General features: G+C 43.4%; 1 protein-coding gene across 7 annotated transcripts in view; it reads right to left on the reverse strand.

The window, feature by feature from the left end:
* CACNA2D1 (calcium voltage-gated channel auxiliary subunit alpha2delta 1) overlaps positions 1–16,941 on the reverse strand; it is a 658,833-nt gene that overhangs the window by 571,510 nt on the left and 70,382 nt on the right. For all 7 annotated transcript variants that reach the window (XM_039518654.1, XM_039518644.1, XM_039518662.1 and 4 more), the window contains exon 2: positions 9,859–9,940. In XM_039518654.1, the coding sequence (XP_039374588.1) occupies positions 9,859–9,940 (82 nt within the window). The remainder of the gene's footprint in view (positions 1–9,858; positions 9,941–16,941) is intronic.

Here is a 16,941-nt window from a genome sequence, read left to right on the forward strand (position 1 = left end):
TCTCCCAGAGATTTCTTTGTTTCCCCACAGAAAAATGATTTCTGATAGGGAAGCAAAGGGAAGTGTGGGTGTGCTGTTTTGGAGCAGCTGGCAGAGAGATAAGTCACTGCAGACGGGGGGATGGGGGAAGAGTGGCTGAGGACGCCCTGGCTGGTGGCTCCTACCCTGTGCCAGGTTCTGCTGCTAGTCACAGTTGGGCTGCGGGGTGGGAGACAACAGATCTTCCTCTTTCCCTGCAAGAAGCAGCCAGGGCTGGGTCAGAAACCTCCCCCGGCTGCAGGAAGCTCCGCACCCCCCCACACACTTCCTGCCCCCATCGCTCCTCAGCCATGGGGGGAGAGGTCACTGTACAGGGAGCTGCTCCTCCATCCACCCAACCCCTATGCATCCAGACCCCCCCATATACATACCCCCTGCCAAGCCACACTGCCCATACCCAGAACCCCCCGGCTGAGCCTTCCTCACCCAATATCCAGACCCCCATCCCTGCACCTCAACAATCCCCCACACTTGAACCCCCAACCTGACGAGCCCCACCCCCCAGCACCTGGACCACTCCGATGACTCCCTGTACCTGGCCCCCCACCCCACTGAGCCCCAACCAGCTGCACCCAGACCCCCACACCAGCACCTCCCCTCCTGCTGCTGAGTCCCCCACACCCAGACCCCCTCACTGAGCCCCATTTCCCCCACATCCAGACCCCCACTGCTGAGCTGCAACCATCTTCATCTCAACCCCCCTGCAAAGTTCCATTCCCCCTGCACCCGGAACCCCACAATGAGCCCAGATGCATCCAGATCCCCTCACATGTCCCACTAAGCCACCCACATCTAGACTGTCCAACACTGAACCCTGTTACCCCACACCTGGATGCCCCAACACTAAGCCCCTCCACACTTGGATCCTGCAGGACTGAGCCTGACTGCCCCACACCTGGATTGGGGGCCAGGGCTGGGAATGCGTGTGAGACTCTGCCCCTCTCACTTGCTATCTTGGCGCACCTGGTGCAGAGGGGCAGGGGTGTGTTTCTGGGGCAGGCCTACCCCTTAGGCTATGTCAGGGTCGGGTACACTCTCATCGAATCTGTGTCCGCAGGCAGGGGGGCTGCAGGGTAATCTCCCACCTCCGTGAAGCCAGTGGCCTGTGCTCCCCTCTGCCATGCTGAAGCCTACATTTTTATTTATTGACAAATAAAATATGCAAATAAAATACATCCTTCCCACCATTTCTCCAAACCAATCATTTCCATCCCTACTATTATTTTCCCTCTATGAGCAAATAATTTTTACTTTAAAAATATCTGAACCAAAATTAAATGGAAAGGCAGAAAACATCAACTGGTAATGTTCACAATAATACATATGGGTAAAGATAAAGAACAGAACTGGTTGAAAATAAACAGAAATGTCAAATAATTTTTGAGGTTGAAATTTGGAATTTTGGTCTTTTTTTAAAAAAAGACAAAATTGTAAAGAAAAATGTCCTCCCATTTTTGACCAGCTCTAATAAAGAACAAGTTTATCTTTCTCTGCGACTCCTGGGACTATAACAACAGCATGCCTCATGAATATCATGCAAGAGTCACTATTGCTACTACATCAAAAGGGAAACATTCAGAAACTAGCTCTCCTTGGAACGGTATCTCTAAACTGCTGTTGTGTTCAATTAGCCTGTTGCCTGAAAAGGTTACATGGTGTAAAACGTTATTTGTTGCCACTGCAGTTTACGGTACAGCTCCTGTGTATTCGTCATGTCAAAACTTCTAACACACAACCACATTTTTATTTTGATATTTATGCAACATATGCTCCTTGTCAATCAGTTTGAAATGGACAGGCTAGTGCACTGCTGAGGGTCAACGCGCTCAATCTGAGAACTTGATTTCTGAGTTTTGCAAGGGTCCCTCCTTTTCTCTCTCTCTCTCCTTCTGCTAGAGGTATATTAGCAACTAATGTGGGTAATTAGAAGCAGACTTGTCACAGTTTATTAAATTATAAAAAGTGTCAATTAGCTTAGTCACGGGCCTTTGCTGTGAAAGGTCTATTTAAAATGGAAGCTGTACACACATTTAAAAAACAGTAACTATTTGTGTACTTAGCTCTACAATTCAAACCATTCTCCACTCACTCCTGAGCAATGTGGCACTGGTTGTCCAGGACTAACACACATGGGTTTGTACCTTTTATGAATAAACTCTTTTTTGCTCTCATTGAAGAAAATGACTGAAGACAATGGGATCACCTGGGTGCTCGGCATTTCTGAGAAACAGGCCCCTTATTTTGGTACTTTATTATGGATTTAGGAGCCTATCTATAGACAGGTTTCAGAGTAGCAGCCGTGTTAGCTGTAGCTCACAAAAGCTCATGCTGAAATAAATTTGTTAGTCTCTAAGGTGCCACAAGTACTCCTGTTCTTTTTATCTACAGACACTCACTTTTTAAAAATATATGTCTCTATATTCCTCAGGAAGCTTAAAAATACACTTGCTCACTAGGGTCTGCATATCATTTACACTAGGGTTGATTTACACTGAGTCCTTAAAGTGAACAGCAATTACGCTTATACAATGCTAACACCACCTGCACACTGCCAGAGCAGTTTAAAGAAGCCTTGGTGTAAATAAGAATCTTTTTTCTTTTTTTAAAGCCATCAACTAGGGTTACCACCTCTGAAATGCAAAACCCCCCGGCACCACTCCCATAAGGCAAGACTACCTTAACCTCAACCACAAGGCAATTCCGCAACTACCCCTTCAGCAGCCACTCTAACTAGAGAGGTAACACATACGTATAAGATTGATAACATTGCATCTCTCCTCACTCTCACATGACTCAAACCCTCTCTCACACATTCGTGTGGTGCGCTTACATGTTGGTGGGAAGATAGCTGCTGTATTTTCAACAGTTTTGATCTATCACTTAAACTGCAGAATTGGGAACTCTGCAGCATCTTTAGCTGGACACAGAAACTTTTAACATTTGATATCCCAGTGTATTGTGATAATAATGCAAATCTTTAGACCCACATAAAAAAACCCCCCAGCAGATTAAATTATTTTTCTGGCAACTGGGAAATCCATTAAAAAAAAAAAAAGCCAGGGTGGTCAAATACCGGTCAGGGGTAACCCTACCCACAACAATTGCACTGTTTAATGTAACACAACAGTAGAGGACATGATATTTCTAAAACTAGACTGGCCATTTATTAAGAGAACTATTTACAGAGGTGCTGTAACTGCAGCAAACTTTCAAGCCACATGCACACAGACTGACTTACTGATGCCTCCTCCAAACTCTCCCCTCCTGCAACCTGTGGGCCTCCCCTCCAAGTGCCAGGGAGGTTGCTACATGTGCAACATCTTGTAACTCTAGATCATCCTGCATGTTGTGCTTCACTAGGAGTTCTTTCCCATTGTTCGTTTAGTAAGAAACATGTACTGAATCAGAAACTGGACAGTATCAGGATGTGAGACTGGTAGTACAACCCACAGTGCTCTTTTCAAATGGGAAACTGAACAGGCAAAAAGTGATCATGTTTGTGTCCTTTATTTCTCATGTATGATGTATAAAAATGGCTCAATTTTTTTTTTCCAAATAAGGTTTGCTTGCTTGTTTTTTTTTTAAATTAGAGATATCAGACCAGAACCTCAGCTGGTATAAATCAATGTTACTCCATTGACTTCAGTGCAGCTACTCTGATTTACAGCAGTTGAGAATTTGGCCTATCAACTCAAAACTTCCCCTCTTTGTCGAGGCAACCTCTGGAGGACTGGAATTCAGATGAGGACACCACAGTTGGTGGAAAATCTGTGTTGGCACTTTCCCAGTTCTCAGGCTAAGCCCCCTAATTAATATCTGGGAAAACTGCACTGAAAAATGCAGATTAAAAACTATTTTTGGAAAACCACTTTGAAGCCATTCCCATACAGCATACATAAGCAGCAAAGGGCACAAAGATGAACTACAAAAGGAAGCATACACATTAAGCACAGTTCATCTTAAGGGTAATAATAACTGTAGTTAATTGCTAGTTGTGTGACTGCTTATTCCTACAGCTAATCAATAATTGATAACAAACTGTTTAGTGGGAGGATGATTTGTGGGTAAAACACTGGACTGGGACTCAGGAGATCCAAGATCTACTCTTGGCTCTGTCGCAGTCTGTCTGTGTGACCTTGGGCAAATCAATCTCTTTGTGCTCAAGTACCCCATCCATAAAATAAGGATACTAGTGGTTCCTTTCCCTACACACACACACATATTTTGGCTGTCTTGTCTATTTAGATTGTTCTCTCTTCTGAGCAGGGGTTTCACTATCTGTATGCACAGCACCTAGCATAACGGGGACTCAACCTTGTTTGGCAGCTATAGGTGCTATTGCGATACAAATAAATAATAATATTCAACCCATTTCTGTTGGCCAATTGTCCACAAGCAGCAACAATTTTCTCAAATGTATTCACTATTCAAAGTTATTCACCAAATCATTTCTATGCATTATTCTGGGTCTTCTATAAGTCTTAGAACGTTCATAAGCAGTTTATTGCAAGTATTTAATATTAAGCTGCAGCACAAAGAATCATGGGATATGCCCCCAGAAGTCCTAGTGACACAAATGGGTGAGTGTAGCACTGGGAAGGATGCAGTAACTCCCACTGAACTCAGCGGGTGTCCTTTCACTGACTTTAGTGGGAGGTGGATCAGGCCTTATTATATGTGCTAGCGGTGATTTTCAAACCCTTATCGCTTGGCCAAATCAGAATGGATTTTTCTCTAGAACACAGAGACACTTATCCTTCCTAAAGCCTATTTCCTGGCCAATTTACAGCTATCTACCCCCGTCCTCCGCACACGCACTCCGGCGCTACAGCTGCTCATAAAAAGTCATGACTATTATTTTATAATAGAAACTGTGTATTCTTTTTTAAAATCTCATCATTCTCACCTCCAAAAAAAAAAAAAAAAGACAAGACAACTATTTTACTCTCAAAGTTTACCTAAAGTGTGGAGACTAGAGGGCTGCTTTAAAGCCGTTTGAAGTCAACAGAAGTATTTCCATTGACTTAAGCAGGCTTTGGGTCAGACAATAGCCCTGGAAATTCAGCCTAAAAGCTCCGTGTTTCAGAAAGCTATGAGCAATGGAAAGCAGGTTCTTTGAATAAAAGTGCTAGTTGACCCTAACTGCAGAATTCACACACGCTTTATCTTTAATATATGTTAATCTCTCATATAGCAAGACTGGAGTTGTGATACATAAAGGGAGGGGGAGTAGCTCCCTTTGATGGACACCCAGCCAGCCAGTTAGCTGTAAAATCCCTCTTGGTGTCTGTTCTCTGCTTGCTTTACCTGTAAAGGGGTAACAAGCCCACAGGTAAAAGAAAAGGAGTGGGCACCTGACCAAAAAAGCCAATGGGAAGGTAGAACTTTTTAAAATTGGTAAAGAAACTTTCCTTTTGTCTGTTGTTCTCTGGGCTGCAGGGATAGAGCAGGAATGCTGTGTAAGGCTTGAACCAGGTATGAAAATGTATGTTCCATACCTAGAAGAAATTATTTGGATAGGGATTGTTTAGTTAGACACAATCAGGTTTATTTTTTATTTTGGCTTGTGAGTCTCCTTTGTGCTAACCCCTGATGCTTTTGTTTGCTTGTAACCTTTAAGCTGAACCCCCAAAAAAGCGAGTTTAGGTGCTTAATTTTTGGAATGGTTTCTTTTAAGATCTAGCAAAAAAAACCTAAGTTCCAGATGTAATTTTTCCTTTTTGTTTTTTAAGAACAGGATTGGATTTTTGGTGTCCTAAGAGGTCTGTGCATGTTGTTTTATTAGCTGGTAGCCACAGCTAATTTCCTTTGTTTTCTTTCTCAGCTCTTCCCTGAAGGTGGGGGAGGGGTGAAAGGGCTTGAGGGTACCCCACAGAGAGGAATTCCCAAGTGCTCCTTCCTGGGTTCAAAGGGTTGACTTGTTGTTGTTGTTTTGTTTTTTCATTTGGGTAGTGGCAGCATTTACCAAGCCAAGGCCAGAGAAAAGCTGTAACCTTGGGAGTGTAATACAAGCCTGGGGTGGCAAGTATTAATTTTTAAAATCCTTGTGGGCCCCCATCTTCTGCATTTGGAGTGACAGAGTGGGGATTCAGCCTTGACAGGGGTTCATTTCAGAAGAGATGCAATTAAGCACTAATGGAGTCTCATTTTAAAAATCAGAAAGTGACAAGGATACTTGTAAATAAGAGAAAAGAGAGAGATTCCATAGGTCACTCCTTACAGGGTCTTACATTCCCATTTACAAAGAAAGGCAATTCAAATCTGTGGATACAGAAAAAAGACATACGGCAGTATAGATCTGTCATTAATTATATTAATATGAAGTGGTATTTTACATGGAAACATACTGCATTAATGCTTCTTATTCTGGAATCATACGCGCGCACACACAAGGCAGTCCGCATACTCAGTGAAACAGCACTTTGATTTGTATTAAGTGTGCTATACATTTTGGCTTTCAAAAGGGATTAGCTACCATGTTCAGAGTTTAACAGTTCCTTCAGTTTTCATGTAATTGTGGTATATTCTAGGCAGGGCTGATAGCACTGTTTCAACAGTAAGGTTGCCCAACATTTCCCATTATAAGAACCTGTTTTCAACTGGTTCAAGTGTAGCCAAGCTATATCCATTTGGGCTGAAATTTTCCATCCCTGGTGTCTGCCTCAGGCTGATTTTTTTTTCTTTTTTAAATTTCAGGCAAAAGGGTTCAGCAATTTCCAAGAAAGAAATATGGATAAATATTTTGTTTGACTGTGTTAAAATATTCAAGACACTTTTTCTTTTAAAAGCTCTAGCACCTCCATCCTTTGGAGCAAGGACTTGAAATTTGGCAGGGGGCAACCTTTGTTTCACAGATGTGCCTTTTATTGTCCCTTCGAAACTCCATCCTAATTTGTCCAAATCCTAATCCTTGAAGAACTGCAGATCAAACATGCTCAGTAGAGGGTTCTTAGATTTTAGCAGTTTTCTCAAAGATTCTCTATGCACTGGGCATGTTCCAAGCCACAGCTGAACAGGGTTTTGTCTACAATTGCAGTTCTCAGGGCTGCTATGGGCTGTTCTTAGTCCAGGCATCTAAGCAGAGAGACTGTGTCTCCTATGCCCCTCATGACCCCCCCCCCTCCATCTGCCAGTAGGCCTAGGCTGCACGGAGGAAGAATCCAACTGAGTCTCATGCAGAGGGGATAAAATCCAGACCAGAGGGGAGGGAAAAGAACACATTGGGACAAGAAGCTTGGGGGTGGGGAACTAGGACAGTGAATTAGGTGAGAGGGGAAACTGTGGCGGGTTGGGAAAAGACACTGGGAGAAGGATGGGAAATGCCAGAGACTGAAATCAGATGAGGAGTCAGGCAGCAGACACAGACTGGCTGGCTACAGAGACTAGGACCAATATGTAGGGGGGAGCAGGTGATGAAGGAGAGGAGAGAGATCTGGCCAGAAGCCAGGATGAGGGGAGAGAACTGAGAGGGGACACTGAGATTGGACAAAAAGCCTGGAAGGAAGATTGGGACTGGGAACACGGGAGCAAGAAGGGGTGTGACTGAAGGCCAGGGTGAGGGAGAGAGAGATTGGAAGAGAAGCCAGGAGAGGATAACTTGGAGTGGCTGGGTAAGGAGATGGGGGTTTGGAGGAGGGATGAACTAGGAATGGCTACACAAGAAAACTGGGATTTGGGAGTAGATTAATAAGGGGATCAGAAGTCCACAGTGGTGAAACTAGAACTACCGGAGCAAGAAAACCAGGATTGGGATGAGTAGCCTGAGGAGTGGAGACTAGGACTGAGTAGGTGAGAAGTATGGAACTGGGACAAGGAGGCCGGGATGGGTAAGAGACAGGACTGGGACAAGTCTGAAGGGATGGGGCAGAATGTGTCACACTTGGGGCACATGCACAGAAGAGTCTATACCTGCTAGAGCACACTCCCTCCAACAAAACGGAGCCTATAATTTCCGAGTCTCACCATGTTCTGCTGTGAAAATCTCTGAAACCACTGGCAAAGGATCTCATCCCCCCTATCAATTACTCCATCAGCTCATGTGTCAGAGGTGTATGCAGTGGGTCTAAGGGTTCCTTTCCTGTTGATGAACCATGTAAGAGTGTCAATATGATCCCACATGATGGAATTTCAGGATGTGTTTTTTTCCAGTTTCCTTTTTAAAAAAAACTAGGAAATTACACACGAAAACAAGATTAAAAGATTATTATTAAGGCTGCAAAGTCAAGCACTAAAAAATTAGGAATTCCAAATGAAGGATGCCTGTGCAACCTTAATTTGGCTGCCAGAGGCATTAGGATACAGTCTCTAACTCTCACACACTATTTTTCTATAGGACCCTTGCCTCATTCAGTGCACAGAATGGACAGTCACTTAATGAGGAGATTTGTTTTCACCTCATTGTTCAGTGTGTGCCTTCTTTACTGCAAACCCATCTAAATCCTCCTCTGAAAACAGAGTTATTAGTTTCCTTATGAGTTTTCTATAGTGCTGGTCACTATAGCATCTGAGTGCTTCACAAATATTAATGAATTCATTTTCACAGTACACTTGTGAGATGAGTTGGGGGCATTGTCCCTATTTTACAGGAGGGGCAATGAGGCCCAGGAAGATTAAGGTCAAAAGTGTTCACTAGTTTTAGGTTCCAAATTTCAGCGGCCTAAGAGCTCCTTTTTTAGAGTTCTTACCATTATATGGCATTTTATATGATCAAAGCACAAGTCCCATTGACTTCAGTCATAGCTGAGGGTGTTCAGCACTCCTGCAAATTAGATCCCAGAGTCTCAACTCAGGCACCCAGAAAATACAGAATACACTAAATTTGGTATAAGTGACTTGCCCAACGTCACATAAGAACTCTATGGCAAAGACAGGGACAGAATTTAATTCCTGGGGATAGTATTCAACTGCTTTAACCATGAGACCATCCTTTCTCTTCCTGCATTCTCGTGCTTCACTCACTATACACCTTCCAAATTCTGCTACAAATGATGCACGGACCTTCAAACAACTGTCCCCTTCCCTGCATAACCTTGATTCATATTCAGAGCGTGTCTATTCTGTGAACCAACTGGGGAAGAGGTCCAATGGAAAAAATAGTGTGTGACCATGAAATTAAAGACTGTATCACAGTTCATGCACACAAGGGGGCTGAATTAAGGTTGCACGGGAAACCTTAATTCTGGCATTTCCTAATTTTTGAGTGCTTGACTTCGCAACTTTAATAATGTTCTTTTAACTTATTTTTGTGTGCACAATAATAGTGTGTACAGTAACATGGATACCTCTTCTCCATAATAAAAATAATAATAATTTGTTCCTTCTGTAAAATATACTCTGGATTAAAGTAGTATAACATTAGAGAACATTAGATAGTATCATTCTCCTCCATAGAAATCTAGGCTACAAAGACTTCTTCAATTCAGAGAATTTATATGTCAGAAAACCGGTCTTCTCTTTCAAAACAGAGAGCTTTCCATGAACTTTCCTTGAATAGTTGCTTCCTGGATACCATATTGGACAAATATACAATGTAAAAGGAGCTGTGCTATTGCGTGTGGGTATTGTAATAATCATAAACCTTATGCCCGGTACTGCACAGCTGATTAAATATTAGCTTCAATATAAAGAGAGTGAATTAATGGATGTCTCCATTATTCATGTCCTTCTATGTAAACAGAAGAGAAAAAGGATATTATAGGCTTTCATTCCAAAAGAAATCACTGTGAGGATGGGATGAATTAATTGTTTCCCCTATATGATGAGCACCATCCATTTTTGACTATTCTAGTTGTCACAGAGGCTCTACCCATTTAGACTTACCTTGGCAAGCTCGTCCACCCCACTTGCGCTTCTTGCCAACGTTACAAGATCGACTTGCATTTTATCCACCCATGACTTTATTCTACAGAAATAAAAAGAAGAGAGAAAGAGATGTCCCATCAGATCAATGGCAAATAGTTATGATGATCACAAACACAAATGCAGGCTGACAGATTATCCTCCAGGAGGCAGATTGATTCCGAAGTCCCCTCGATATTGCTGTAACTCTGCTTTAGACATTCATTCTCTCTCTCTCTCTCTCTCTCTCTCTCTCATAGAAGCTCTCTGCCTTGCAAAGGCCCAACACTGTGAGGAAGCTGTATACAATGACCTATTGAAAAAAGGGCAAAAAGTCAGGACACGTGAAAATAGTTGTTTAAAGGGCACAAGAGCCTTGCCCTTGATTGTTGAAAAAGTAACCTGTGTGTCCTTTTGGAATATGCCACCAATACTGAGACATAAGTTAATGTGAATATCTTTTGTTAGCTCAAATCTAGCCTGGTCTTACAACCAATTGTGTAACTATCTGTAGACTGCATGGTGGTCCCCGCATATCCTAGACAGGAGTTCCTCTCACAAAACCCATCAACACAATTAGCACTAGCTGACAGCTGCAGCAGAGAGGTTAGAGACTACATGGTATAGAGACTGACTAGCCTCCCAGTTGTATTTTGATTCTAAGTCTTCAAGTGTCAGGTGAACTTTTCTGCAGTTGTATCTCTCATACGGTTGTCTATAGTGACCAGACCACGTGTTAGCTGAACAATCAAGCATACTGTCAGCACTTATTATTACTATCTATGTTCTGGTCCCCATTACCCTAGTATATGAGCACATTCTAATCTTTAATTTATTTATCCTCACAAGATCCCGTGAGTTCAGAAAAGTAGACTTTTGACTCCCTCAGGGAACTGATAGGCAGAATCCCCGGGGAGGCTAATATGAAGGGGGAAAGGAGTCCAGAAGACTGTCTGGATTTTAAAGAAGCTTTATTGAGGGCACAGGAACAAACCATCCCAACGTGCAGAAAGAATAGAAAATATGGCAGACGACCAGCTTGGCTTAACAGAGAAATCTTCGGTGAGCTTAAACACAAAAAGGAAGCTTACAAGTGGAAACTTGGACAGATGATTAAGGAGGAGTATAAAAATATTGCTTGAGCATGCAGGGGCGTAATCAGAAAGACCAAAGCACAACTGAAGTTACAGCTAGCAAGGGATGTAAAGGGTAACAAGAAGGGTTTCTACAGGTATGTTAGCACCAAGAAGGTGATCAGGGAAAGTGTGGGACCCTTACTGAAAGGGGAGGCAACCTAGTGACACATGATGTGGAAAAAACGGAAGTACTCCATGCTTTTTTTGCCTTGGTCTTCACAGATAAGGTCAGTTCCCAGACTGCTGCACTGGACAGCACAGTATGGGGAGGAGGTGAGCAGCACTCTGTGGCAAAAGAACAAGTTAAGGGCTATTTAGAAAAGCTGGACATACACAAGTCCATGGGGCCGGATGCAGGGCATCCAAGCGTACTTAGGGAGTTGGCTGATGTGATTGGAAAAAGGCAAATATAGTGCCCATATTTTAAAAAGGGAAGAAGGAGAATCCGGGGAACTACAGACTCACCTCAGTCCCTGGAAAAATCATGGAGCAGATCCTCAAGGAATCAATTTTGAAGCACTTGGAAGAGAGGAAGATGATCAGGAACAGTCAGCATGGATTCACCAAGGGCAAGTCATGCCTGACCAACCTGATTGCCTTCTATGATGACATAACTGGCTCTGTGGATGAGGGGAAAGCAGTGGACATGATATACCTTGACTTTAGGAAAGCTTTTGATACCGTCTCCCACAGTATTCTTGCCAGCCAGTTAAATAAGTATGGATTAGATGAATGGACTATAAGGTGGATAGAAAGCTGGCTAGATTGTCGGCTCAAAGGGTAGTGATCAATGACTCAACGTCTAGTTGGCAGCTGGTATCAAGTGGAGTGCCTCAGGGGTCGGTCCTGTGACCGGTTTTGTTCAGTATCTTCATTAAATTCACAGATGACACTAAACTGGGGGGGTGAGGTAGATATGCTAGAGGGTAGGGATAGGGTCCAGAGTGACCTAGACAGATTGGAGGATTGGGTCAAAAGAAATCTGATGAGGTTCAACCAGGACAACTGCAGAGTCCTGCACTTAGGATGGAAGAATCCCATGCACTGGCTGGGGACCGACTGGCTAAGCAACAGTTCTGCAGAAAAGGAACTGGGGATTACAGTGGATGAGAAGCTGGATATGAGTCAGCAGTGTGCCCTTGGGCTACATTAGTAGGATCGTTGCCAGCAGATCGAGGGAAGTGATTATTCCCCTCTATTCGGCACTAGTGAGGCCATATCTGGAGTATTGTGTCCAGTTTTGGGCCCCCCACTACAGAAAGGATGTGGACAAACTGGAGAGAGTCCAGCAGAGGTCAATAAAAATTATTAGTGGGCTGAAGGCACATGACTTATGAGGAGAGGCTGAGGGAACTGGGCTTATTTAGTCTGCAGAAGAGAAGAGTGAGAGAGGATTTGATAGCAGCCTTCAACTACCTGAAGGGGGTTCCAAAGAGGATGGAGCTAGGCTGTTCTCAGTGGTGGCAGATGACAGAACAAGAAGCAATGGTCTCAAGTTGCAGTGGGGGGCGGGGAGTGTAGGTTGGATATTAGGAAAAAATATTTCACTAGGAGGGTGGTGAAGCACTGGAATGGGTTACCTAGGGAGGTGGTGGCATCTCTATCCTTAAAAACCTCTAAGGCCCAGCTTGACAAAGCTGTGGCTGGGATGATTTAGTTGGGGTTCGTCCTGCTTTGAGAAGGAGGTTGGACTAGATGACCTCCTGAGGTCTCTTCCAACCCATATCTTCTATGATTCAATGATTCAAAGGCTGAGTGTCACTGTGCCCCACTTTTAGGTGCCTAGAAAGTCACAGGAACAACACTGTGATCCACAAAGCTGAGTTGTGTCCTGGCTCCCTATACAATGAATGGGGGCAGAGAGTCACCTTAGAATGTGATCCAGGATGGAGTAGCAGGGACCACGAAACAGCCCTTCACCCTCCTGCGAAGTTGCTGGAATGGATTTCACCTCCCCAGTTGCTATGCAGAACCCAAACACAGGCACAAGGCAGCGAGTGGGAGTTTGACCAAGAGAGATTCTCTCAGCCTTGGTCACAGCAGCAGATGCAGAGTAACAACACTGTTGGATGGCTTTGATTCAGCTGAAGATTCAGCTCTGATCACTAAACAGGAGTTAAGCCAGAAGAGATGTAAATCACTCTGCATAACAGCTGCACACAGTGCATATGCTTTGGATTTCACTTCAATGCCATGTGAACAAGGTTGAGCTCCTAGGAATATAGATTGCAGTCCTTTATCGACTGGCACAAGGTCATTTGCCCTCCATGTAATCCAGGGCATTTGTCCCTGTAAGGAGAGGTTTTTGTTTCAAACAGGTAGCACTGACAGGTAGGAGAATGCAGCAGTTAAAGTTCCAGAATCATTGGGGATTATTGTCATTGTACTATTATGTACCGCAAATCAGTCGAGGCACATGAATAGGCTGTCTCATTCAGATGTTATTTTATTATAAACCTTCTCTGTACATGAGCCATCACCCACACTTGTAACACTACTATCACATCTTGGGGTGCAATCTGGGATGAGGAGTTGTATCACCTCTTACCCTGTAAACCTTATGTGCATTAAAAGCTTTGTTACTTTAACTCCCTGCCTGGGACGTTCACAGCCAGCGACTCACATGCCCGGAGTGGTTGTGTATAAGTGCAGCCTTAGTCCCGCAACTCTGAACCCAGCAGTCTGCCAGCAATACACCAGTCACTTTCACTGTTTTCTACCAGCTTTGGTTAGCACTTGGAGAGTGACCTCAACGCAATCCTAACTCTGAATTTTCCCAAAGCCATATGCTCTGCAACGTCCAGCCACCTCCTGGACCAGTCAGAGAGATATTAAGGTTCATTTGCTCCTTTAAAGAGCCAAAAGGATATTACAGCTTATTAAGGGCTTGTCTACACTTACTAGAGGATTGACGCTGTGGCAATTGATGCATCAGCAGTCAATTTAATGGTTCGAATGAAGACCCACTAAATCGACCACCGATCGCTGTCCCATTGACTCCTGTACTCCACCTGATCAAGAAGAGCAAGGGGAGTCGACAGGAAAGCATCTCCCATCAACGTTACATAGTGTAGACCCTGCGGTAAGTAGATCTAAGCTACATCAATCTGAGTTACGCTATTCACGTAACTCAAATTGCATAGCTCAGATCCACTTTTCCCTTTAATGTAGACAAGGCTTACTTAACTGGGGTAAATACACTCTTCCCTTCAAGCAGAGCACTGAGTTGGTTTATAGTAAAAATAAAACAAATTTATTAACAAAAGGACAGAGTTAAGTGACACCAAGCAGGAGGAATAAAGTTAAAAAAGGGCTACAAACACACAAAAAAGCAAAAATGCGTTTTCTAATGGCTAAGACCTTACTCAATCAGCTACAATCTTTGTTCAAGGTCATTTCCTTATCAATCTTCCATTCCCAGAGACTTTGACACCCTTGATTGATGGACCCATCTTTCTCGGTTTGCAAGAGCTCTGACCCCTTGCGTGTGTCTCTCACGATGAATGCCAAAGATGGCTTCTGTCCTTGCTTATTTCTTCCAAAGTTCAGTGACCTTGTTCCAAGATGCAGAATGACCTCATGCTCTTCTCTTCCTGAGGGCTTCCCATCCCCCTGCTGAGTTCCATGTAAATAGGGCTTCCATTGTTTTTGGTCAAACCTTGTTTAATTTTGTTGGAAACAGGTAGATGCATTCCCTACTGTCTGGGAGGGAACCTAACTGTTTCTCACGGTGTTTGGTCACAGACTTTAAAGTATAGTATCATTAAGCACCCATATTTCCTCATATAGTGTTAATACATACATTTCACTAGGATATTAATCACCACTGTATCATTGGCAGAAAAGACATGACTAGATACACTTTTATAATACAGTAATATTGTATACACACAGTTGATTCAATTGCTTATCACTGGTCTATAATGCCAGGGAGGTTCAGCCAGTAAACCTTTGCAATCTATTCTTAGAAAAGTAAAACCCAGACCAAGCGTCTCTCTCCTGCTGGGCTGTAGACACCATGTTGTCTTCTCCCCTACTTGTTAGCTTGATTGTTTTGTTTACTTTATACTGTCTCTGCCTGACAACTAGGCTGGTCAGAAAAGCAAATGCACATACCTCTATCTAAGGCAGACTGTGCTTACACATTGCTTGCCAAACACATTTTAAGTATATTATTCTAGGCCATATCCAGAACTCAGGGAGCTACATATCCATATCCATGCCCCATACATACATCATGCAAGATTATTACAAATCCTACATGCCACCTTATAAATTGAGATTATGACCACAGTGTGTTAGGTGTGGTGAGTATGTCAGGCCATACAAGAACTGCCGATACAGCACTGAACCACAAATGGGCCTCTGTGACACAACTCCACTGCAATAGTCTGGGCTGTTTGTATTCAACAGCGACACAAAACAGTGTGAATTAGTGAAATACAAACCAAGGCCAGATTTTCTATCACATTCTGGCTTCTTTGCACCACTCTGATGGTGCAAAGGGGCCAGCTTTGCCCAGATCAGAATTCCCCTGGCATGGACCTGGCCCATACACCACCACCACCCCACCTGGCATCAGTGAAGTGGGATGTGCAGAGGTGTCCAATGGGCACCAAGCATCCCCTCAGCCAGTAGATGATCCCTTGGGGAACAATACCAGCTGGTATAATTGCTGAAGCCCCCAGGCAACTCGAATCTATGCCGTGGCCAGCACAGATAATTAAGAAATGGTAACAGCCTCCCTGATGCGTTTTCCTCTGCTGCATGAAGCAGAAACTCTGCGCAGCAAAGAATCAGGACTGAGATCTTTAAATCATGAACCCTCCCCCCTTGCAGTGGTGATGGGAATGGCAATTTCCTATGTTCAGATAAGAACACAGGCCATCTTTAATTTTGATCGGGTCACCTAACCGATTTCCCTGACAGTGCAGGCTAGGCTCCTCCTAGTACATTTTCTAGAGATTTGGTTAATCTACTTTTCAATGGATTTGCCAAAATTTTCTTTGGAAGACTATGCCACCACCTAATCCCACTGGAAATTCTCTTTCTGAATTTCATCCGGTTAATCCTATTATTTACCATCCTAAATAATTCCTCTCCCGCTTTTATTTCTAGTCTTCATCATTCATCTAGCTATATATGTGTCCCTATGTTTTCCCCTCCCATAGAAAAACCAACAGAAGGGGAAAAAAGTCATCTGAACACACAAAGAATTTCAGTGTGCAGCAAACTCATCAGATTCTTCCCTCTAGAGGATGAGGAGAGAGCATGGATCTCTAACTCTGCAGAGCCGAGAGATCCACAGGGAAATCTGGTCCTAACTCCACTGATCTCAGAGCACCCGCAAGAAATGCCTGTCCCTAAGAGCATTTATCCCTTGATGGCCATGTCTGCATATTCCTGCAATTAGGAGCCATGCTGCCTTTGGCTCCCCTTTTATGCCTGTGCGCTTTCATTCTGCTCTCTGTGGTACCTCTCAGGAGGGTAGAAATCCTGGAAGTTAATTGTGCTCTCAGCAGCTAAGATCTGCTATTCTGGAAATATTAATGTTGTAAAATGGTTCAATATTAAAAAGAAATTGGCCATTTCTCACATTTGATACGGTCTCTTCCAGATTTGCAGTTATTTTAGATTCAGTTGCAAAACAGATGTGCTGTATCTAATCCAAGAAAGAAATGCCTTTGTTAAAGGGGAAAAAAAATAACCCAAGAATGGGTTGCATCTCATTACTGCGCATCCCATCGTGATCCATCAGTTTGGAATGTGACACAAATTATACAGCACAATGCGATGGGAATGTAACAATGCTTACATTTACAATGCAGCACAACCTAGTGCCTCCAAAATTTGAAGGGGACAGTGTCCACATTTGGATTGGATAGCTTCACTCACTTTCCAAAAACAAAGGTTTGCTTTGAATTTTTGG

Source organism: Mauremys reevesii, linkage group 1 (assembly GCF_016161935.1).
Source record: "Mauremys reevesii isolate NIE-2019 linkage group 1, ASM1616193v1, whole genome shotgun sequence".
NCBI lineage: Eukaryota > Metazoa > Chordata > Testudines > Geoemydidae > Mauremys > Mauremys reevesii.